This window comes from Colletotrichum phormii (assembly GCF_030913505.1).
Source record: "Colletotrichum phormii strain CBS 102054 chromosome Unknown BDP81scaffold_10, whole genome shotgun sequence".
Taxonomy (NCBI): domain Eukaryota; kingdom Fungi; phylum Ascomycota; class Sordariomycetes; order Glomerellales; family Glomerellaceae; genus Colletotrichum; species Colletotrichum phormii.
The window spans coordinates 650,048-671,807 of NW_026851452.1; the positions used below are offsets into that span (position 1 = coordinate 650,048).

General features: G+C 53.3%; 7 protein-coding genes across 7 annotated transcripts; 3 read left to right on the plus strand and 4 right to left on the minus strand.

Annotated features, from left to right (window-relative positions):
- Positions 1-2,764: 2,764 nt before the first annotated feature.
- Positions 2,765-5,186, minus strand: BDP81DRAFT_427935 (cell division control protein). The gene is made up of 2 exons (XM_060590389.1): positions 4,954-5,186; positions 2,765-4,901 (listed from the first exon to the last, which is right to left on the minus strand). Exons 1-2 carry the CDS (start codon positions 5,000-5,002, stop codon positions 3,133-3,135), a joined length of 1,818 nt encoding a protein of 605 aa, XP_060445206.1. The 5' UTR covers positions 5,003-5,186; the 3' UTR covers positions 2,765-3,132.
- A 647-nt stretch (positions 5,187-5,833) lies between these two features.
- On the plus strand, positions 5,834-8,338 carry BDP81DRAFT_461057 (MOSC N-terminal beta barrel domain-containing protein; the record flags this gene model as incomplete). Its single annotated transcript, XM_060593722.1, has 2 exons — positions 5,834-5,909; positions 5,967-8,338. 2 exons carry the CDS (start codon positions 5,834-5,836, stop codon positions 8,336-8,338), a joined length of 2,448 nt encoding a protein of 815 aa, XP_060445207.1.
- Positions 8,339-9,750: 1,412 nt separating this feature from the next.
- Positions 9,751-10,731, plus strand: BDP81DRAFT_25318 (uncharacterized protein). Its single transcript, XM_060582874.1, has 2 exons — positions 9,751-9,800; positions 9,867-10,731. The coding sequence occupies exon 2, from the start codon at positions 10,141-10,143 to the stop codon at positions 10,621-10,623; it is 483 nt and encodes a 160-aa protein (XP_060445208.1). The 5' UTR covers positions 9,751-9,800; positions 9,867-10,140; the 3' UTR covers positions 10,624-10,731.
- BDP81DRAFT_25270 (uncharacterized protein) lies at positions 10,732-11,232 on the minus strand. The gene has a single exon (XM_060582873.1). It carries the CDS (start codon positions 11,125-11,127, stop codon positions 10,840-10,842), a length of 288 nt encoding a protein of 95 aa, XP_060445209.1. The 5' UTR covers positions 11,128-11,232; the 3' UTR covers positions 10,732-10,839.
- A 2,212-nt stretch (positions 11,233-13,444) lies between these two features.
- Positions 13,445-13,767, minus strand: BDP81DRAFT_461058 (uncharacterized protein; the record flags this gene model as incomplete). The annotated part of the gene is made up of 3 exons (XM_060593723.1): positions 13,445-13,478; positions 13,531-13,652; positions 13,714-13,767. 3 exons carry the CDS (start codon positions 13,765-13,767, stop codon positions 13,445-13,447), a joined length of 210 nt encoding a protein of 69 aa, XP_060445210.1.
- Positions 13,768-16,847: 3,080 nt separating this feature from the next.
- BDP81DRAFT_394269 (uncharacterized protein) lies at positions 16,848-17,671 on the minus strand (the record flags this gene model as incomplete). The annotated part of the gene is made up of 3 exons (XM_060587936.1): positions 16,848-17,005; positions 17,059-17,340; positions 17,395-17,671. The coding sequence occupies 3 exons, from the start codon at positions 17,669-17,671 to the stop codon at positions 16,848-16,850; spliced, it is 717 nt and encodes a 238-aa protein (XP_060445211.1).
- A 2,423-nt stretch (positions 17,672-20,094) lies between these two features.
- On the plus strand, positions 20,095-20,589 carry BDP81DRAFT_394270 (uncharacterized protein; the record flags this gene model as incomplete). Its single annotated transcript, XM_060587937.1, has 1 exon — positions 20,095-20,589. One exon carries the CDS (start codon positions 20,095-20,097, stop codon positions 20,587-20,589), a length of 495 nt encoding a protein of 164 aa, XP_060445212.1.
- Positions 20,590-21,760: the final 1,171 nt, after the last annotated feature.

The following is a 21,760-nucleotide window of genomic DNA, read 5'->3' on the forward strand; positions in this document are numbered from 1 at the left end:
ATTGATTTGATGATGGAATAGCAGGCTGGGATGTGAGAGATGCTGGCAGCGGATGTTCTTGGTTGCATATGCCAAGAGCGAAGAGGGAGCCTTGCCAAGAAAGCTTCGCTTTTTCTGGAAATCTCGAGGGTTCACAGTCTCAGATTGCCCGTGGGTGCCGGGGGTTCAGGAGAAAAACAACCTGAGGCAAGAGAAACTTGGGGCGACGGGGTCGGGGCCACGTAGTGTGTATTACTGTACAGATGGTGCGCCGGATGTAGATTGCGCGGACGCGGACTTTGATTTCCCACACAGCCAGACGTTGGACAGTACTATTGTGGTAAGGTAGGTAATTACTGCGGTAGGCTGTGACGAGCAATCGGGAGAGACGCCGGCCAAACTAGTAGACGGAGGGGAGGGGGAGAATAAGTGGACGGACGGACTTTTGGTGTTGGAGGCAGCCGGTCCTATTGTCAGTGACTGACGAAAGTATTGAACTATTGGTACGGAGTACGAAGTATCGGAAGTAGGTACTTTGTCTCGAAAAGAGAGAAAGAGACAGGATCCATCGGCCGACATTAACACCCGAACAAGTGACACCCCGATCCTATAAAGCGGAAGGGCGGCAAGGAAAGGACGGGGTGGGGGGCTACCTCAGGTAAGGTACCTAGCCTGGGAGAGGCACTCGTTTTGGGCAGCAGCAAGAAAAGAACTGGCTGGATTGGACTGTGGGCTGTCTTGATCTCCATTCGGTGAATGAACAGGCCAGGGAAGCAGCCTCAAGCACCTCAAGCGGATGGAGACGAAGAGAGAGAGTCAGGACTCAAGCATTTCAAGACCTGCGGGCTGCGGCATCTCACCGTACGGCGGTACGGAGGTACGGAGTACATCCCCCGGTGCTCCTGCCCTGTCCGCCCAGTACCTCATTACCCAGCAAGTCCCTTCCTAAATCCCCCCTTCCCAGGTCCCTTCCCGCCCGCCTGCTCAGCTCAGAATGGAAAGTGCACTTTCAGGTCCTTGCCCTGCAATACTCCGTACCCATCTACGGATACCTAAGCCCTTCTTACCCTTGAACGCGTTTTGCTGTCGGCGGCTGCCGTGTGTGCGTGTGTAACGTGTCGTCGCTCGCCTCACCACTGGGGGAAAGCTACTACTACTACTGCCTGACTAAGGATTCAGAAATCGAGACTCCCCGTCGGAAACACGCACTTGCCAACGCGGCCCAAATTCGACGCACGGGAATGTGGGGAGGAGCCCATTTCTGGGACAGCAGAGTCACAATACAACACGCGCGGCACAGCCGAACATTTTCAGCTCAGCTCAACCCAACTGCCTGCTGCTCCGTGCCTTGGTTCCGAGACGGCAACAAAAAGATTGGGAGTGGGAACAAAAGACAACCACCAAGACATGCCACTCACTTTAGCTGGCGCTGCCCCGATACGCTTCTTACACCGTACCCGTGTGCCCGTCTCCCCGTCCCGAGTCTTGCTATTCGACGATTCGAAATCTCTTCGAGATGCTCCGTGCCCTTGTTGTTGCTCCTCCTCCTCCTTCTGGCTCCTGCTATGTCTGGGCTGGCGCCTTATCCGAACCCTGTCTCCCGTGCCTGAGGTGATCCAATGTTGCTGCCCTCTTGCAGCATCGCTTACCCGTTTCTGCGAGTCGGCGACCACACACCACACACCGTTCGCAGATCCAAACCTGTAGGCTGCCCGAAGGTGGTATCCGTCACTGCCTTTGAGATGCCGGCAGCCGACGAGAGACCCCTTCCTTGCCTCCTTCGAGCAAATACAGAGACAATTGATAACCAATGCCTGTCTGCCTCTGCCTGCCTGCCTGTCTTACACACGATCCCAACCAATCAGTCAACCAATAGCTGAACCCCCTTCGGCCAAAGGTGGTGCAATTTTTGACAGAAAGACAAACACACGGATGTGAAGCATTTCGTCCCAGTCCACTAAGGATTTCAGGAACAAGAAAAATGTAAAAAATAGCGGACCACAAGACGTACGGGATAACATCTCAATGATCCGATACTTTTGATACCCCATTTCCCGAACCTCACCCCTGTCTGCAAAAGATTGCTGTATACGGATACGGCCTCGAGACGTAAACCATGCTACTCGTCCACTTCTTCGGATCTCAAAGCCTGGTCTCAAGAGGAGAGAGAGGGACGGGTTTTTGTGAGGCGACAATGGGAAACAATACGGAAACCCGCTAGCTTACCTCAGTTCTGAAAGTAAAGACCACAATGTGATTCGGGGACCATAATCACTAGCCTCTAGGTACCCTTCCCCAGGTACACTCGTCGATATTGACGTCGGGAAATAGACGCAGGCCAAGACCAACAGCCCAGATAAGGTATTGCTGCGTCGAGTGGGATGAGAGAGAGAGAGAGAGAGAGAGAGAGAGAGAGAGAGAGAGAGAGAGAGAGAGAGCCTCTCTCCGCAATATAGACTCGTAGATCCAAGAAGAATTCGCCCTCTTGGCGGTTACACCGTTTCTTTGAAAGTTGCTGCGGATCTCCGCCCGATCTGGGATTGCGACGTGGAACCTTTCTTGGCTCGCGGGAAGAAACAGCGTAAGGCTGACTGACTGATTGATTCGCTTGTCAGCAACACCTCATAATACTAGGTAAATAAACGCCGACCTCAATCAACACCAGGGAGCGCTGGGAGCACGGCCGTTTCGTCTGACTCTCGAGCCACAGCACCTCATCCTCGTTTCGCCTCATCGTCTTACTCACTTCACATTTGAGCGTGCGCCGGACCATTCAATGTTGTGACTCGGGTGATTTTGCCTGCCTTGACAAGCCTTGTTTCGTTTTAACCGTCTGGTATCATGCTATTAATGTCTCGTCTCTCTATTTCTTTCGCACCCCCATCGATGCTCTCTGTTCGAGCATATACCATGTTGATGCCCTGGGCTCAGCCTCATGATCCTCAGTCCCTTATTTCCCCAAACTCTCTAGTGACGTCTCGATCAATATCCAGAGAACCTATTGTTTTGACATCCATTGTCCTGTCGATCATGTCCATTGATCCGCAACAAATCCCCCAAAACGCCACGTGCCATGCCTTTCCGGACTCCGATGCCATGCAAAATGCCTAATGACCCCAAATACTCCTACACTGTTATGCTATGCTGTAATAATCAATCCAATGCTTCGCCGCTGAGAATGCTCGACAAAATACCCGCTCCGACTCCCTCGGCAATGTTCTCCATTTCCTTCTCGCCAACACAGCTGGCCACTCGCTTGTCCTCTCCGGTGGGAAGCGCCGCCTTGCGGCCTCTCTTGCTTGGTGTCTGTGTCATCACAAGTCCACCTGTCTTTCCATCAACAGGGTTGACCAAACCCAGTGTCTCCAAACTTCCGATGACCTCTCGAAACTCTGAGCTTGACAGCGGGTGCAAAACTGAGTCTCTGGTGCAAAGGATTGAATACGTATCATACAGAGTTTTGACTGTGGGTGCCATCGTTTGTGACTTGGTGGGGGTCGACGGGCCAGTGGTCATCCTTAACGCTCGGTTGCGCTTCTCAAGGGCAACCAATGAGCAGAGCGCCGCCTTTTGTTGAAGGTTGAGAGCTTTCAGCCTCTGATTGGTTCCGTTGCTGAAGGCTGCCTGCGTAACTTGGTTCAAATGCTTGAGGAGCACTCGGGGTGCGCTCTCGGCTGTCAGCGCCTTGAGGGATGTTGCGGCGACGTGTGAGACGCTCCTCGAGGACCCGCTGGAGCCGGCCATATTCGCATTTTCGCCGAGAGGCTTCCGGGACGGTGTCATCTGCAGAACCTTTTCTCTTGCTTCGTTCTCGTGTTGCCGTCTGGTCTCTGACTCGACCACGTCCAGTGCTCTTCGGCAGATCTCGAAAGCCTTACGCAAATCCCCGGTCTGACTCGAAACCTTGCGAGAGCAGAGCTCAATCGCCGCAGGATGAAAGAAGGGAAGCGTCTTGTTGGTGCTGTCGGTCGGCAACAACGTCATTAGGCGAGTGCTGATAATACTCTTGATTTGCGCGGCCGAGTACGGGTGGAAGGGAAGAAGATTCGGCTTGAGGTTTTTAGATTTCAGGCGTGGCAGAAATCGGTCCGTGAGGTCGAGTGCGTTTGCAATTCCAATAAGCGCAAGCCGCGAAGGCTGTTGCAGAGACCATTCGAACAACCGGTACAGACTTTCCAAACCCATTGTCAAGATGTGGTCGATTTCATCCAAGACGAGTAAGTAGACAGGTGAGCCTTTCTTCTTCGTCACGAAGATCTTTTGCAATCTCTCCATTGCTAATGCTTCCGGCAGATCGCTTTCGTGTCCAAGGAGCTCCAACAAGGTATTGTATAGGTCCTTTGACGACTTGACGCTCATACAGTTGACATATGCTTGACGCACAGCGGTTCCTTCTGTTGATTTCTCCGTAATCTCCTTAATCATTGCGCTTTTCCCGGTTCCAGGGGGTCCGCTGACGTAGAGACATCCATTGGGGTTTGTGGAGGAGCAGCGCTGAACAAATTGGGTCAATTGCTCTCGTTCTTTCTCGCGTCCAACGAGCTCGCCAGGATCGGCACCCCGAGCAAAGAGTTGTCGGGCAGAGTGGTAGACGGTTTGTAGAGAGCCGGGAGTCAGGGGAGATTGAGGCGTCAACCTCTGGAAAAGCTTGCCGGCAGACTTGACCACCTGGCGAGGGGTTGAGGGAGAATTCGCGAAGACATCTCGGTGTCGCGGGGTCTGAGGCGTGATTGGGATCGACTTCAAGAAGTTTTGGGAAGGGGAGCGTCTGAGCTTCTTCGAAGCCGGCTCAACGTAGGTGTCGTCGAGGTCGTTGTCGGCATCTGGAGTGGTGGCAGTTACTTCGGGATCCGCGTTCTCGTCGTTCTCTGAAGCAGCTCGGGTTTGCCGTCTGGTACGCTTGGCAGGAAGCTCCACCAAGTCTGAGCTGTCTGTGAGAAAGTGCGTTTGGGTCATGGAAGTGATAGAGCCTACCTTGATCCTGTACGGACCTCGTCCGCTTGCCGAGTGAGGCACGAGACATTGTTGCTGAGGATTATGATTATGGTAAAGAGGCAATCGTGACTGACAATTCCAAGTAGACAACGCAGGAAAGCTTGTTCAAGGTACCAACAAATGTGAGGTAGGAAGTAATGAGTGTGGGAAGTCGAACCTGTAAGTGGAACTGCAGAGTCTTAATTAAGTGGTAGGCGCGCGCCAGCACGATGACCGGGGAACGACGCGATGCCAGGGTCGCGGAACGCGCTTTCTCGCGATTCAATTAAACACGGCTCGCCTGGCCCGTGCGTACGCGACCGGGAAAGATGGCGTGGATGGGTGGACGGGTCTCTCCTTCCCGCTGCTTCCTGGCTCGTGCGTAGCGGTACCTTACCTAATGCAATCGGACACGGTTTGGTCTCACAGTGTTGGCTCCTATCGCCTACGAGCGCACTGTCTACCCCTGTTTCCCCATGACGGCCACAGACGGCTTGTGGCAATCGACGACCGGCCTATTGAGGCAGCGGAGGTGCCCGGCATTCTAGCATAAACGGCGGACAAAGCCGCCATCCCACGATGCCTGTCTTGGCTCATGACAATCTTCTCTTTCCTCGCAAATGTGTTTGGATTCTCTCCCGCAATGACACACAGACAATCTCTGATCTTATATTACCATTCACTTGACTATGCATAGGCTTGGACCGGCACTTCGTCTCACCTAATCCGGCGCATTGGTTAGACAGAGGGGTCACTAAGTCACTGACGTTCCCGACGTCCTTGTTTACCTACTTTCATACCCCTCCCTAACAAACTTGCCTATCAACACATATCGTCCCTTTCACCACCTGTTGTGTTCATGGTAACAATTCCTGCGGCTATGGTCAACGCGGAAATGAAAAGTTATAACTCCCGGGTGGAGGAATTTAGGGATAGGGAGTACCCTATGATCAAAGGTTCATTGGTTCATCAACTACAGTCAATCTATTTCAACTTACTAACCAAGAACACAGACTCTATATATCTTGACCATGCCGGAACAACGCTCTATGCCAAGTCTCTGGTTGACAGGTTCTCTGCAGAGTTGATGTCAAACCTATTGGGCAACCCCCACTCCGCTTCCCCTTCTTCTCAATACAGCACTTCTCGCATTGAAGATATTCGCCTCAGACTTCTCCGGTTTTTCAACGCTGATCCTGAGGAGTATGATTTGGTCTTCGTTTCCAACACTACAGCTGGGATTAAACTCGTTTCCGACGCCTTCCGAGCCTCGCCAGAGGGCTTTTCTTACGTGTACCACGAGGCTTGCCACACAAGTATAATAGGGGTTCGCGAAGAGGCGCGCGAGAGCAGGTGTGTTACGGATGACGATGTGAGACAGTGGATTGATGGAAAATCTCCCCTGGATGATTTGAACGCCTCGGACTTGCCCACGCTATTTTCCTACACGGCCCAGTCTCATATGGATGGGCGACGTTACCCATTAATTTGGCCATCTCTGCTGCGAGAATCGCCTGCCGCTTCACAGCGGCAATTTTATACGCTATTGGACGCAGCCTCGCTAGTGGCCACCTCTCCTCTAGATCTCAATAACTCGGAAACGGCACCCGATTTCACGGTTCTGAGTCTTTACAAAATCTTTGGCTTTCCAGACCTCGGTGCTTTGATTGTCAGGAAACAGGCTGAGCCGATTTTCAACCAAAGACGCTATTTTGGTGGCGGTACTGTTGACATGGTCGTTTGTGGAAAGGAAAGATGGCACTCTCCAAAATCCATGTTCCTTCACGAGAGGCTGGAGGATGGCACTCTCCCATTCCATAATATCATTGGACTTGATGCTGCTCTAGACGTTCACGCAGAGCTGTTCGGAAGTATGGCTCGCGTAGCATCGCACACGGCATTCCTGAGAAACCGACTATACGATGGACTTGCCAGCCTCGAACACGGAAATGGGTTGCCTGTCTGTACCATTTATTCAGAACGGCGCAACGATGTGTCGGTGGGAAGCGGGCCACTTATTTCATTCAACATTCGCGACAGTGCCGGAGCCTGGATCAGTCTACACGAGCTCGAAAAGCTCGCCACTCTGAAGAATTTACATATCCGGACCGGCGGTGTCTGTAGTCCCGGAGGCATCGCTTCGGCACTCGGCCTGAGCCCATGGGATATGAGAAGAAATTTTTCGGCAGGGTTCCGCTGCGGTACTGATCAAGATGTCATCGCTGGAAAGCCGACTGGCGTGATACGAGCAAGTCTAGGTGCGATGAGCACTATTTCCGACGTTGACTTCCTGGTCGACTTTATCGCCGAATTCTACCGAGAAGAAGTGGCAGATGAAGACTGTCGCGCCGAAATGACAACCTCGTCGATAAGGATCCAAGTCCAGAGCATAAGCGTCTATCCGATTAAAAGCTGCGGCAGTTTTACCGTTCCACTTGGTATGGCCTGGGAAATCATGCCAGAAGGTCTGGCTTGGGACAGAGAATGGTGTCTTGTCCACCAAGGGTCAGGACAAGTACTGAGCCAGAAGAGGTATCCCAAGATGGCCCTCATCAAACCCACTCTTGACTTCGATGACGGCGTGTTGCGTGTAGCGTACAGAGGGAAGAAACCTTCTCACCTACCCAACGAGATCTCAGTTCCCCTATCTGCGGATCCCACTTACTTCGAAACGAATGGCTGCCCTCGTGAGAGGTCCTCACGAGTATGCGGCGACAAGATTACGACACAAGTCTATGCTTCCGACCACGTCAACGGCTTCTTCAGCGACATTCTCGGCGTGCCATGCGTACTGGCACGGTTTCCGGCGGGAGGGCAGGGACCAAGCATGCGTCACTCGAAAGCCAAGGTGCAAAAACATCAGTATCCTCAAGTCGGGCCCCCAAGGGTGAGTCTTGGGGCGTCTCCAGAGCTACCCTCCCCGCCAGACTCGGACTCTGAGCAATCACCATCCAAAATTCTTCTCTCTAACGAAAGTCCAATACTCCTGATCAACACATCAAGTTTACGCGCTCTCAACCACGAAATCCAGGCGACTGGCGGGAAACCAGTTCCTTCCGAGGCATTCCGAGCCAACATATTGGTCGGGTCAACTCAGGATTCTGACCATATCCCGTGGGCAGAGGATGAATGGAAGAAACTCACAATTGGTGGTGAGGACTTCACAATGCTGGGATCTTGCCGCAGATGTCAGATGGTTTGCGTTGATCAAGAGAGCGGCGAGAGGCACCAGGAGCCGTTCGTGACGCTGAGCAAGGTTAGAAGGTTCGACGGCAAGGTGTACTTTGGCACGCACATGAGCCATGATCCCACCACGACATTGCTCAGAGAAAGAACGCAAGGCTCGGTGATAAGAGTTGGTGATTTGGTCAGCGTAGGAGCATGATGTTGAGCATTAATTACGATGAGGAAACGCTGCTAGTACGAGCCCTCCACTGTTGACAGACCACAGAGAGAGCAGCTGCTCCTTCTAAATCAACTATGAATGCCCTCGCGCCTTGGCTGTGAAGTTGGCTTTTTTGAGCAGCAAGCTTGCTTGGGCAGTTGCTGCCAGCAGGAAAAACACTTATGACCAAACAGTTTCACCTGCTGAAAGACTCCCACGTTTACCTTTCTGCGGAGAGTAGGCCTTTTGCCTCCTTGTCTCTCTCAAGGTACATACTCAGAGCTCATCAGAAATTGAATTGTCAAGGTGAGCGAGCTCGGGACATTTCGCCCGCCAACCTTGAGATGTTGATCACTGCCCGGTGCTTACCTAAGCTGCCCTATGAACGGATACCTACAGTGCGCGCTTCCTCACGCAACGTAGAGGCACCTTGCCTTAACAGGGCCCGTGCACCTATCCGTTCCCGGAACGTGTCCTGCAGCTGCAGCTTCGAGTCTATCGCGGCTCTCCTCTGCTTCCCGAGGAAGCAGGCTGTCTTATTCCTTCGACATGTATTCATACCGTGAGAGCCTTTTCCAAACCTTCTTGATCAATAATTGCCATTTCCTAGCATCCCGCAGCAGTTGGGGGGAACGCGCCTGGTTCCTAGCGTCCTCAGGTTCATTTACCACGACTAATGAGCACAGCGCGGGTGCCCTGGCCCATCCATGAGTTTCCACCACCCCCTCCACACATCCCTACAAAAACCCACTTCTTGCCCTCTCTTCTCCCTCCTCTCTCTCCTCTCCCTTCTTCCAACTTCACATCCCTCACCTCGACCTCTCGACGCGTCGAACCCCAGAGGTCACCAACAATCTCTTCGTATCATGGCTGGTTGAGCGATTTTCCAGCGTTGTGCCACTGAGCCAACTGCTTTTTTCCCCCCTCACCATCAGCAAACTGCAATCATTTGCAAGCTCGGTCAAGCTTCTCTCCCCTCCCGACAGATTTTCGCTTGAAAGCCAAGATTGCGATGGCATGCTTGAACGAGGACGGCAAAGCCGCTGCCTTTCGTAGCCAGCCGCAATCTTGAGTGCTGTCGGAATCATGAGCCATTGCCCTCAAGAAACGCAGTTGCAGCCTCGGGCTTTTCCACCCTGTGCTTTGCCCAAGGGCAAGACATGTGGTCGGCCGACGGAGCAAGCGGATCGCACACGAGCTGCCCTCCCTCCACCGTCACAACTTGACACACCCCTGTGCTGTACTACGCACTTCTCTGGAGACTTTGGCACTGGGGTTTATGCAGGCGTGTAGCCTGAGACATCTGGTCGGCTTTGCTGGTCTTGTCTTCGTCACTTTGTCCTGGGCAGGACGTTAAAAGGCCTTGGAGTTGCATCATGGCAACGAATGAACGACATAGAGAGGCAAATGCAGCCCATGTATTGAGGTTACGTTTATGATACTCGTTATGGAGTCAAATGTGGTATGTTTTGGATACTTCGTACAGTCCTTAGCAAGACGGTCCCCCCCCCTGACTAACCCACTTTAGCAACGATCTCTAGACTTGCGACGTTCCCAAGGCTGGGCAACCAAGACGTACGACACCATCTCCTTCAGCAATTAGACTTCGACATACTTCACCTAATTCTGACGACCCGCCACGATAATGACATTTGTCTGGGACTTTGGCATTCTTGGTTCTTTTCTTCTGCCAACCGGTATGGATAGTAAGTTGTTTTACCTCGTACTTGTTTAGCATGCCTTGACCGCACCGCTGACTTCAAGCCCAGGACATTGGATCGGAAAAGGACGGCGCCCTGATCATGATTTGTCCTGGGCATGACTTTAAAAGGCCTCGGTCCTCTACGTTGAGGATCGCTACGGATGGGTTTGCAACTGCAGTTTGGGAATTACGTAGGTCTCCCTCTGCGAAAAGGTTTATACCTGGCAACCCTCAGCCTCCAGGATACACTCGGATCCCCGGAACACAAGCTTCCGGATTGGAGAGTTGGGCGGCCACGGCCCCCGAAAACGGCCGATTTGGCCCCGGTCTACCTTGCACTTCGGTGCTTCATGACCGGCTTCCATGTGCATCATTGATGTCTTGGTTGAACTGGACGATCGAGATGAACAGCAACGTCAATTCTCTCGTCAAAAATCGCCTCTGGCATATACTGTGTTCAAATCCGCATTACGCGGTAAATTATTGGGTAACCGAGCACTTAGTGCTCACGTACTGTGTGAAGGTGCTCTTCAGCTGCGAAGTTCAAGAGCCCGACCCACCGTTGCAGCTTGTGGGCGACTGATGGAAAAGATTGAGCAACACAACCGCTGTCGGAATTCTGACAGACGGGGGTACGCAGGCTGCTACGTTTTAACAGCCTGCCTATCCAGTGCCTACAGACGGGGTCCTTTCTGAAGGAGATAAGCGCGATAGTAAGAGCGATATGCCGAGATCGTCACATCAACTCTCACGATTTCTCGCGGCAGAGGCTACTTTGCTCCGGAGCCAGCATCTCGGACTAGGCCGAGGAGGATCTACCCCACGATACACGCCACCACCCAGCCGGGTGCCGATACGTGGGGACAACGTTTGTAATGGGGGCCCGAAAGGGCTCATGAGTTTGGGCTGGTCGCGTCTCTCTGATGTGGTCACATCTGGGCCACAGAGAAAAGCTCACGTCTCGATCAACAGTTTTGGGGTTCTGCGGTGGGATTAAAGTGACAATGGGAAGCAGCAGGTGGGGTATTCTGGCTCTAGTAAGCCAAGGGAATACAAGCCTGACAATGGTTCCCGACCTTGACGACATTGGGGGACAGCAGGTGGGGGATTGCTGTGAAGAGGGGATGACTTTTGATTTTCTATATGATATAGTCCTCGCAGTCGCAATTCAAACCTGACATTTGTCCCCAATCACCTTTCCACCTATCCATCATCTTTGTGCCAAACGACTTACATGTTTAACCACTGGCTGACAGGTCAATTGTGAAGTGTGAGTTATCGACCATGGCACCATCCTCAGAATTCCACTGAGGTAGGATCGATTTCTTTCACGCACTCCGATGCTTCTTGCTCAAGCACAAGAGTCTGTACGTAGTGTAAATAACGACACTGACTGATACAAAACCTCCCGTTCTTTCTCGAATATTGGTAGAAGAGATTAAAATATCTAGCGTTATCAACATTTAAGCACTGATTTTGGCATTGTGTGAGGCTCCCACTGCCCAATCGTCTGAGAGGGAAACTTTTATATGGGATTAGCATGTCGCACATATACTTAAGCACACGCATCATGACGTAAAGGAACACGACGCACAAGATCTCATAAGTTTATCATCTTCACAAGAAAATGTTGACATTCCATCTTCTGTACGTTAAAACTAGCAGGCTTGACCGTGCCATGCGACATTACATAGATTTGACCACAAAGGGCCTCTTTTAACCATAAACGCCATATCCCATACAATCTTACAACTCCAATTCTTTCACTTCCCAAGCCATAACGTATTTACCGCGAGGCTACGACGACTTGACCCTCAACACCCGCTGGTCCCCAGGCTGGAGGAACGCACCCCTGGACGCTCTGGACGAGACACACGTCTCCAGCGAACCTACGCGTTACTACCCCCATGCCCTCGGCCGGTTCTAGTCCTCCCGAATCCCCCCGCACCCCAGCGAGACACTAAAGAAGAAGCCGCTGCTGCATTTCTGCAGATGATAAAAGCGCTCCCGCGATCCGACCTAGTGATCTACTCCGATGGGTCCATGCTGTTTGAAGGCGCTGTGGGCTACGGATATGTGATATACCGTGGGCCCAAGGCCATCGCGGAAGGCCGTGGCCGCCTCGGCGAATACACAGAAGTCTTTGATGCCGAGGCCGAGGGGGCCCGTCAGGGCCTACGGCGAGCACTGCACCTAGCTGCCACCTCCCCCACTACAATCCATCTTTGCCTCGATAATACTGGCGTTCTCAACTTCATCTCGGGTTTCGGACGATCTCCCGCCAGCTCGCAGGCTGCTATGCTTGAGATACTCGACGCCCAGCGGGCAAGGGATATAAAATGCCACTGGTCGCCCGGACATACCGGGATCCCTGGAAACGAATTAGCTGATAAGCTTGCTAAAGAAGGAGCCGCTCTCCTACTGCCTGACCCTCCACCGCTAGCATCATACGCTGGGATAGCGAAGATGGCCCGCGCCAGAGCCCGTGGCTACCATTCACGATGGTGGCATACTTCGAAGCAAAAGCTCAAACCAGGCTATAAGAAAACTGACGCTGCCCTCCGTTGCCCTCCGGAATTGGACCTACGGCGTCCTCTTTTGCACCACCTCCTCGCTGCTCGTTCTGGCCATGGCCATTTCCACGCCTACCACAGGCGCTTTCAGCACGACGGAGACTTCAAATGTAACTGCGGGCGGAAATTATCGCCTACCCATCCAGTATATTGCACGAAGAACCGCCGTACCTCGGCGCTATGGCCGATTACCGGGACCGTGGACGATCCGGGACCACTACCGCCCCCGATAGGCCTGGCCGAAGCCTATTGGTACGCCCTGGTCAGAGACCCGGGTGCCTTTGAGAAGTTCGAGCGTGTGACGCGCTACTATGAGGCTCACTCTCTGCAAAGATAGCGAGCCCGAGATCCCGCGCCTCACAACTCTCTCACACACCCACCGACGCCTTGAGGCCCCGGCCTTACCACACCCCTCTCTCTTCCTTCCTCCTTTATCTTCTATATAAGAAAATATAAGAAAACAGAAAAATGCTCGCGTAGGCAAATATGCCTCCGAGGGCCGGTTACTTGTTGCGGCAACGCCGTCTGTGGACGGCGTAGGGCTGCTAGAGACCCATTCGCTTCTGCCGAGTCAGGGACCCCCTGCTGGCGTGCTTTTTGGAACTGAACGGACCCTGGGGATTAGATACTAAACTCCACTGCTCTAGGCACGAGAAGAAAAGTGTACATTATAGACTGCCTGACTTGTCGTACGCTATAATGGCGGCACGGCACATCATATGCCCAAAGGGCGCTCTGGTTGATCGGAGCTTAGTTACATAGATAGCTGGGCACCTGTCCCTGATGATGTAAAACACCACTACTACTACTACTACTACTACCATAACGTATTTATTTCGGGGGGCTGGCGGGGCCACGAGTCCAACTGCATCATCGTTAGTTAAAGTATGTGTTGTGTGTAGTATGGTACAACTTACTTGTGCCACATTTGCCCAATGAAGCCAGGTGCCGGCTTCGAATCCGTCATTGATTGTCTGCGGGCTGCGTTGCCATCGTGGCGCTTCTGGTCCATGAGACCTTGGAAGAGGGTTCCGGAGCTCTGGAAGTGATAATATGTTAGTAACGTAATGTGTGTAGTTTGGTGTGTGTTGACTACGTACACGTCTGCGGCCGGTAGGAGAGACAGGAATGTCGATGTTCTTGCTTGAGTCCATGATGAAGGTTGGTGGTCTTTGTTTGGTGTTTAGTGGATGATTGGTGTTGTGTTGTGGTTTGCTTGTGATCGTGGTTATCAAGATATTGTTTGCTGTGATAGGGAGGAGTAGATGAGGAGATGAGGGGAACAAGAGGAGGTATATAAGCAATACAGCTTCACAGAGCTACGACCTGCCAGAGAGCATTCAGTTGCAAGCCAGGTAGTTCGAACAAGGGCCCATGGTGATCCTGTACCACCCACACCTTCCACCTCCATCCCAAGAATGACTTCACCAATGAGACCACCGCCCACTCCTCTGACACAAGGGATGCGGGAAAGCTTGTCGATGGGCCGGTCAGAACGATGACGGTGTTTACTCGTCTGTCACCATCACACGCTAGAAGACTACGCTACGTGGGGAGCTACTATGCTAGTGTAAGGGGACTTATTACGGGGAACCCGCTCGAAGAAAAGGGGATAGCTACGTCGAGCACAATACCTACCTAGTAGGTAATGCCATTTGGCGAGGCGGTATGGACTTGTCCAGCGTCACTGTTGACTGAGTTGGAGTAGCAAGAGAAGGTACATCGGTCTGGAAGCTGAGGGGATGTTAGTGTTGGACGTCACATCAGAGGGTCGAACGCTGATGCTTCGCCTCCCTCCGTCATTTCTGCTATGGTCTCCCGCCTTCCAACCAGCGGGAAGTGCGTAATGGTCAGATAGACAAGCAAGACAAGGACCCCTAACTGCCCCTCGCTCTCGTTTACCCCGCGCAGGTACTTCGTACATGGTCTGATCACTCTGAGTCTGGCACGATTGATAGCTTGGTGCCGCGATGCGATGCAATGGGCCGTGTGGCCCAGCTGGAGAAGTGCTGGATTAGTCTGACGACGTGAGCCAGTCAGACGTCGTCGATCCTGAGCAGCGGCATGGTCTATCCTCTTTGAGCATTGAGTTTCCCCCTTCTCAAAGTATCTTGAGTAGCAAGGGAGACCCCATTTGGAACGGATGACAATCCATGGCTTCGCTGTGAAACCCATGGAAACATCTGAGTGGGAGCTCGTTTCTTCTCTGCGGTACTGCTGCCGTAGGTCTACGGCGCTCTATGCAAACCCTCGCGAATCATGAGCTCGACACGTGATGATATGCCTGAGCTGGTACGAGATCTACGTTCTGTTGCACATACCTGAGTAGCTCTGACGAAACGATTGCATTGGATAGGTAAGCAGACGTCCAGACAAGAGAGAAAGGGGCAGAAAGGGATCGCGTGCCATTGGACATCCTAGGTGCGCCCAGTCTGCTGGTCTGCCTGGCACAGCGGTGATGTACGACATTGGGGGACGTATGTACGGATCATCGTTCGTGAGCTCACGTTCCCACCCCCTCTCTCCGCTGCGGAAGGCAAAGATCGGCGGGGAAGGAGGAGAACAAAAGTGTGGGGAAGCCCGCCAAACGGCAACTCTGCCGGCGCGCCGCCCTCAGCGCCAGCGGCCCTTTCGCCTAGACCGATGCAGCCTGCGTCAAGGGTCCTGCTGTTCTCATCGAGGCCCGCGTTTCGGAGGAATTGAGAACACGCGCAGCCAGCCGTTCTTGTGGTGACTAAGAATGTCCAGGCTTCTTGCAGCTTTGTTTCCGAACGACGTTACAAACCGCATTCGGACAACGTAGGATTCGGAAAACTCTCAACCATCTAGGTAATGCTGGGAAACCAGTTCGATCGAACAATCAACAGAGGACGAATCGAGAAAGTCGTTCGAGTCAAGAACGAAAAGTCTCGATCACCGCGTCTCAATGGATGATGCCAGAGGACCCGCCGCGTCCCGCTGTTCTAGATTTCAGATAGAGCAGAGATTGACCAGATAGACGCGACGGCGTGAGGTTCGCGCGAGCATCGTCTGGTCATTTTTGGCTCGATTCTTGCGATTCTTGGAAACGGCTGGGCCGTCAGGTCCCTGCAGACTCGAGGCTTGCAGGAACCGGGAGAGCCAGAGAGATGGGGTTTGCAGAAGCGACAGCGGCAACGCCGTACCCTTGCCCGGCGTGTCTGCACTGCCGCCGTGCTCCCCTGAAAGCAAACGCCCGCGGACTTCTGTGTAAGGTAGGTAGGTGTCTGACGTCAGGACCGGATCGTTGGAGAGTGAAAGGCTGAAAGAAAGCTAGAAGTTGGTCAAAGCTGAAAGATAGCGAATTCGGTTCATCGATCGCAGAGGAGGCTTCGATGGATGATGTAGGTGTGTGGGGGAGGGGAGACGGAGAGATCGGGTATCCACTAACTCGCATTGGCTCCCTTGCAAACCCCGATATTCACTTATCACAGACAGCCCGACTAAATGGCAGGCTATTCGATTAGCGAAGTATATGCATTCAATGCAACGACCAAAGACGTTCATCTCAACTTCCGCCTATTCATCCCTTCATTCGCAAATCATTGCCCTTTGCAACCCAAACCGTGTTGATCAGCGAACTCCCAACTTGCCAATTGCGGCCTTCAGTGGCAGAATTCGAAACTCAACGGCAATGTTGCAGACTGTCATCTCGTCTCGTCTATTTGCCGTATATTGAAAGTTGGTTTCATCTCGTTAGCTGGGTTTGAGTCTACCGAAAATTCTGCTGTTGTCAATACCTCCTATTCGCGCGGCTTTTAGGCGCTGTTCATTCACAAAAGGCAATTCCTGTGAGAGACGATAAGTTATAAGGATCGACAGTTTTTATTGTGTTGTCCTGGGGGACATGCAGAAGAGAAGCTAGGTTGATAAGAAATGATTAAAGACAAGAGATTAAGCAAGGCGAAAAGGAGCCGCTAGGACTCGTCAGATGCCCGCAACAAAGTTCAAAGTCCCCGGTTGATGTTGAATGATCACCGCTAAACCCCTCGCGTTCCAGTCCTTTCCTCTCAAAGTCTTCGGAAACTTTTTGGTGTTATGCAAACCGCATGCTGGAAGTTGTGAGTGGAGTAATCGTGAAAACGTGCTTTGCGAGAAGCCCGGTCGGCAAGCCGACTGGGCGTTGTCGAATATGCCGAAACTCGTCATGGGTGTGCAGTTCCGTGGCTGCAGAGTACCTGCCCGAATGAGTTACCGGCCTGCGACGATTCTCGAATTAAACACGGCCGCCGCCGAGGAGACCGCCACCGAGGCCACCGAGAAGGCCACCGAGGAGGGGTCCGAGAAGGCCAGTGACGAGGCTGAGGACGCCGGAGAGAGCGCCGAGGCCGGAGGTCAGACCGCCGAGGTTGGGGAGACCGCCAGTGGGAAGGCCTAGTCCGAAGCATTAGTTACTATTCGAAGGTATTGGCACAGGTATTACTTACCGGGAAGGGAAGGAAGACCGGAGCCACCGATGAGAGGGGCGATCTGGGCCTGGATGGTGGCGACGATGGTCTGGATCTGCTGGAGCTGGGCCAGGCTGAGACCGCCGGGGAGGTTGGTGCCGATGGAGGTGACGTTGGCGACCTGGGCCTGAAGGGCACCGATCAAGGCCGTGAGCTGCTCAGCGCTGACAGCACCGGTGGGGATGGCGGGAGGGGAGACGCCGGGGATGGTGGGGATGGCAGGAAGGCCGGGGATGGCGCCGACACCGGGAACACCCTGGCCTTTCGGAGTTGTTAGTTGCAATGGTTCGATCTACAAGCTCTCGATTCACTTACGGATGTTGCCAACAACGCTGAGCACACCCGCCAGGAGGCTGGTGAGGACTTGAACAATGTTGCCCGGGGTGATGGGAAGGTTAGGGAGGCCGGGGAGGCCAAGGTTGGTCAAGGCACCCAAGCCGGGAAGGGTCGGGAGGCCGATGGCACCGAGCTGGCGAGCCTCGATCTCGACGTTGCGCTTGGCGACGGCGTTGGTGTTGTCAACGTTGGCAATGGCAACGGGGTTGGCGACGGCCAAGGCGAGGAGGGTGGTGAGGACGACAGCGGACTTCATTTTGATGGTTGGGTTTCCGAAGAAAAGGGGTATTGGTTTGAAGAAGAGTTGGTAGTAAGTGATCCGAAGACTTAGAGTTGAGAGTTGAAGCGGCTGACTATCCTGCAGTGAAGGCGCGGTGTGATGATGAGAGAGGAGATATTACGATTTGGACGGCGGACGACGAGGTCTTTTATAATGAAATTTGGTCGTTGATGAACTGAGGGATTATGGCGAGCTATCTCTACATCGTCGTCGTCGTCGCAGAGGAGGAGTCAGTCTGCCTTCCGTCTTCGTCGACTGCCTCCAACTGGCCCACATCAGTGCCAAGGTCGCAAGGAATCCTCAACGTGTTGTTCACGTTGATCCCCTGCTGAGCGTGACAGTCTCGTGAAGTTCCCGGCTACATTTCCCGCAGAGGCCCATCACAGCTTTCGCTTCGGAGCACGACGCCGAGCCAACCACGAAGAGGGACCCTTGGGCGGGCACGAAAGGCTAGGCTCCTTGGCTCCTAGGGCCAAGGCGGTCCAGGGAGGGCGGGAAGTCTGAGGCCAAGCGTCTTTGACAGCTTCCTCCCGCCAGAGTCGACCAATCGCTGACCGTCGCTCCAGCCTGCGCGCTACTAGATCCGTCCTGTCATGTCTCTGGTGGATAACTCAAATGTGAGACACATCCGCCGATGGGAGGATCGTGGCACCTTTCCTCCTTGCTTCCTTATTGGCGCCTCTCATCTGCGAACGGCTCGCGGGAATGAGTCCCACGGGGGTTCACAATTTCCGCCCAGGCCCGATCTCCGTCACGGAAAGGCGCGAATCCCCATATCCACCCATACCCTCCGATGAGACACATACAGGATATCTCGGCCGAAGTCCTGGTGACGTTTGCGGGGGGAATTGTCGTGATCTGAGTCAGCTCATTCTTCGCCCGCCGTTGCTCCCGCCGCCGATCACCGGTAGGGTCACATACCACACTACCTCTCGGATGATGTGATGTTACGGCGTGGCTCTTCAATATCCGGCAGCGTCGAGGAAGTTGCCCCCTCCCAAAACGATCGACAGGAGATGATCAATGAAGCCCGCTTGTCAGGTTATCCTCTTTAACGAGAAGAAGGCTTTTGAGCCTCTTACTGCAATTGTCTCTCTGCCTGGCTTTTGCTGCAACTTCTGCTTTCGTCCGCAGGACACAGAAGCGGATGCAATCGTGATGATTGTTGGAGAAATTGTTACGTAGGAGGTTGTGAGTTAAGAAAAACAATAAGTCTATTTTGTCTCAGCCTCCGAAAGCCTCTTAGCCTCAACTTGCCTCCTTTCCCGCTCTCCCTAACGGGACCTTGCATTCCCGCCCAACCCCGTTTCAGCCGCCTAGACATAGGTAGGTAAGCGCCTAGAGCTGAAGTAAACTTGAGAACTGACAACTTGTCTAGGGCAAGATTTGGTCTCACCAACATTTCTATCGAATCACGCTCCAGGCTTCCGCCATCTGACATGCTCAAGAATTCATTCTTGGCAAGAGGCGGTCGCGGGCCGACACGACGCATTTCTCACTCTGACCGAGTCAACTGCATCGTTGTTGTGAACTCCTCCTCCTCCCGCCTCTCACGCCATAGCTCGCCATCTTAATGAGAGACATTGAGAACCGACGTGGGCCGCAATAGGGTGTCGTGGGGCTGAGTCGGTTGACTTGACTTGCCTGAGGTATTTCTCGAGCATATGTCGAATTCGTTCTTTGGGGGAGGGCTCCGCCTTTGTTGACACCAAGCCATATCCAGCCCGGATAATTAAATTGAGAGACATTAGGTACGGGACGGGCATCTGGGAGGCTGAATCAACCTTCCGTATCGGTCTGTTGCAAGCCACGTCCGAATCCTGCCAAGTTTTTGAGACGGATGGCTGTTCTTTTCACTTGTCTTTTACTCCAAACTCAACATTCAACATCATTTTGCGGCGAAGAAGGGATATTTTGAGAGGAATGAAGGCTGAACTCGCACGTCATGTTATCACGTCACCAACAAAGGGAATTTTCCACAATCTGAGGACATTCGAAAAGAAGAGACATCTTGCTCGTACGTAGGTGGAGGCAGCAACTTCAACTCAACTTACCGCCAGGGAACATGTCTGGCTTGACAGCTGTAACGTCACCTCGGATGCTGTCACACGGCTGTCAACTCAGAGTCAACTAAGAGGAGGCCACCAAGCGGTTGCTGCATATCCATATCCATCTATCCCTGCCGCAATACCCGACAAATAATGTCTTTCCATCTCCTTCACAGTAACCATTATCCAAATTAAGCAAAGGCTGCTCTAGGCAGATGACAGTATGGCGGCCGCCTACTCATGAAGCATCCAGTTTAGACATTGAATGCAGCGAACGAAATCTCAGCTTCTTCCTTCCAAGGTAGCAAGTGTCTCCTGCCGAGCCTCCCAGACCGATATTATCTCCTGTTCATGCAGCTGCAGGCTGGGCCTCCTTTCGGACCGCCGATCTTCGTTGCCGGCATCCGGGCTGGAAGGGCCCAGAGACATCCCGCCGACCTGGCCTGGGGAGCCTTTGACGGGGTTCGTGGGAAAGCGATTGCGAGCGGAGACTACAGCAGATACAAGCTTCGTCCGACTGTCATCTCCGGGAATCCTTCGCCTGGTGCGGGCCATCCCTCCCTCTTCGTGGCGCCGCTGCTCCTGGTCACGCCAGTCTTGGCCGCGTCCCGCATAGCCCAGCCGCTCCTCTTGCTCCTTGTCCTCCTCGCCAATTTCCATCGTCCGTCGTTGCCCGAGCTTGGAGTGTTTCTCTCGGAATTCCTCGTGTTGCTGCCGCACGTGGGTCCGTTTCTTGTCGCTGATGCGAAGCCTGCGATGAGCGCGGCCATATGCCTCGTGGTCGTTGTGCGCTACCCGGTGCTGGTCCATTTCCTCTCGTGCGAAGGGCGGCCCAGCCCCCTGTGAATCTGATGCTCCCGGATGGCAAAAGACTCGAGAAATCTTCCCTCGGGCACCGGGATGCAGTCCCACAACTACCGAAACTTCTGGTCGACGATGGCGTTGGACCAAGAGAGGCACAGTGAGCACTTGCTCGTCATTCCGGGAAGAGGACAGTCCATTCCTTGTTGTGATTGTTGAGCAATAGCGGGGATTCAAGGTGTCAGGCGTACGATTGGTTCGTGAACGACTGAAGAGTTCATCTCGATCTGGAGGGGGAGGGCGCCCAGCCTTACGTGACTCCCCAGGATGTCTTGCCGCAGTCACGAACATCTCATCCCTGGCGTCTCCTTTGCAGACATTTGGCTGCTGAGAATCCTTCTCAATAGAGGGAAACATTGCGAGCCTGGTATCATCTACAAGACGCAACAGAGCTTCCATCTCCTCAGCCAAAGCTCTCAAGTTGTTGGAACCAGATCTCCTCAGGGAACAAGCCTCGTGGTCGAAGCTCCATCCAGTCATCGCTCTCCCATAGACGGCATTTCGAACAATATCTCGGCGTGCGTCACAACCCGCCTCGATGTGCCCAGTGTGATGAGATGATTCAGGCGTTCCGCTTTCTCGTACGATTCTGGGCAGCCGGCGAAGATTCGAAGGGGTCTTTGGCAGGAACCAGAGGGCCACATGACATCGTCGGGGCGTGTAGCCAAAGAAGATGTGTGACGACGCGGATATCCCTTCTCGCAAGGGCTGAAATATCCTCAAGCTGCCATCGGTCTTGTGATAGATGACGAACCTCGCCCTCTCGTTGATCCAGGCGTCTGTATATCTCCCTGCTCTCTGCCACCATACTGGTACATGAACGAGATCGCTGCGTATCACGAGTTCCTTCCGCCGATTCTCCCATACTCTTTTCCATTCATCACCCCATACGATCAGATGTTCTTGACGATCCTCAACAGCCCATTTTGCACCCTCGGGTATCTCGTTAGGGATCGCGAAGCGTCGGGGGCCTGGTGTGGACGCTCTTGGGAGTTCAACTTCCCCTCTGATTCCGTCGTAAGTCACCGGGTCTAAAATACGAGGATCATGTGTGTCGAGTAGCGAATCATCTTCTGTCGTTGGCTGCCCAGGTTGATCACGGGCAGGGTTGTGATAGTGGCTGAAGATACTGTCACTCACGGTTTCCGAATGGTGC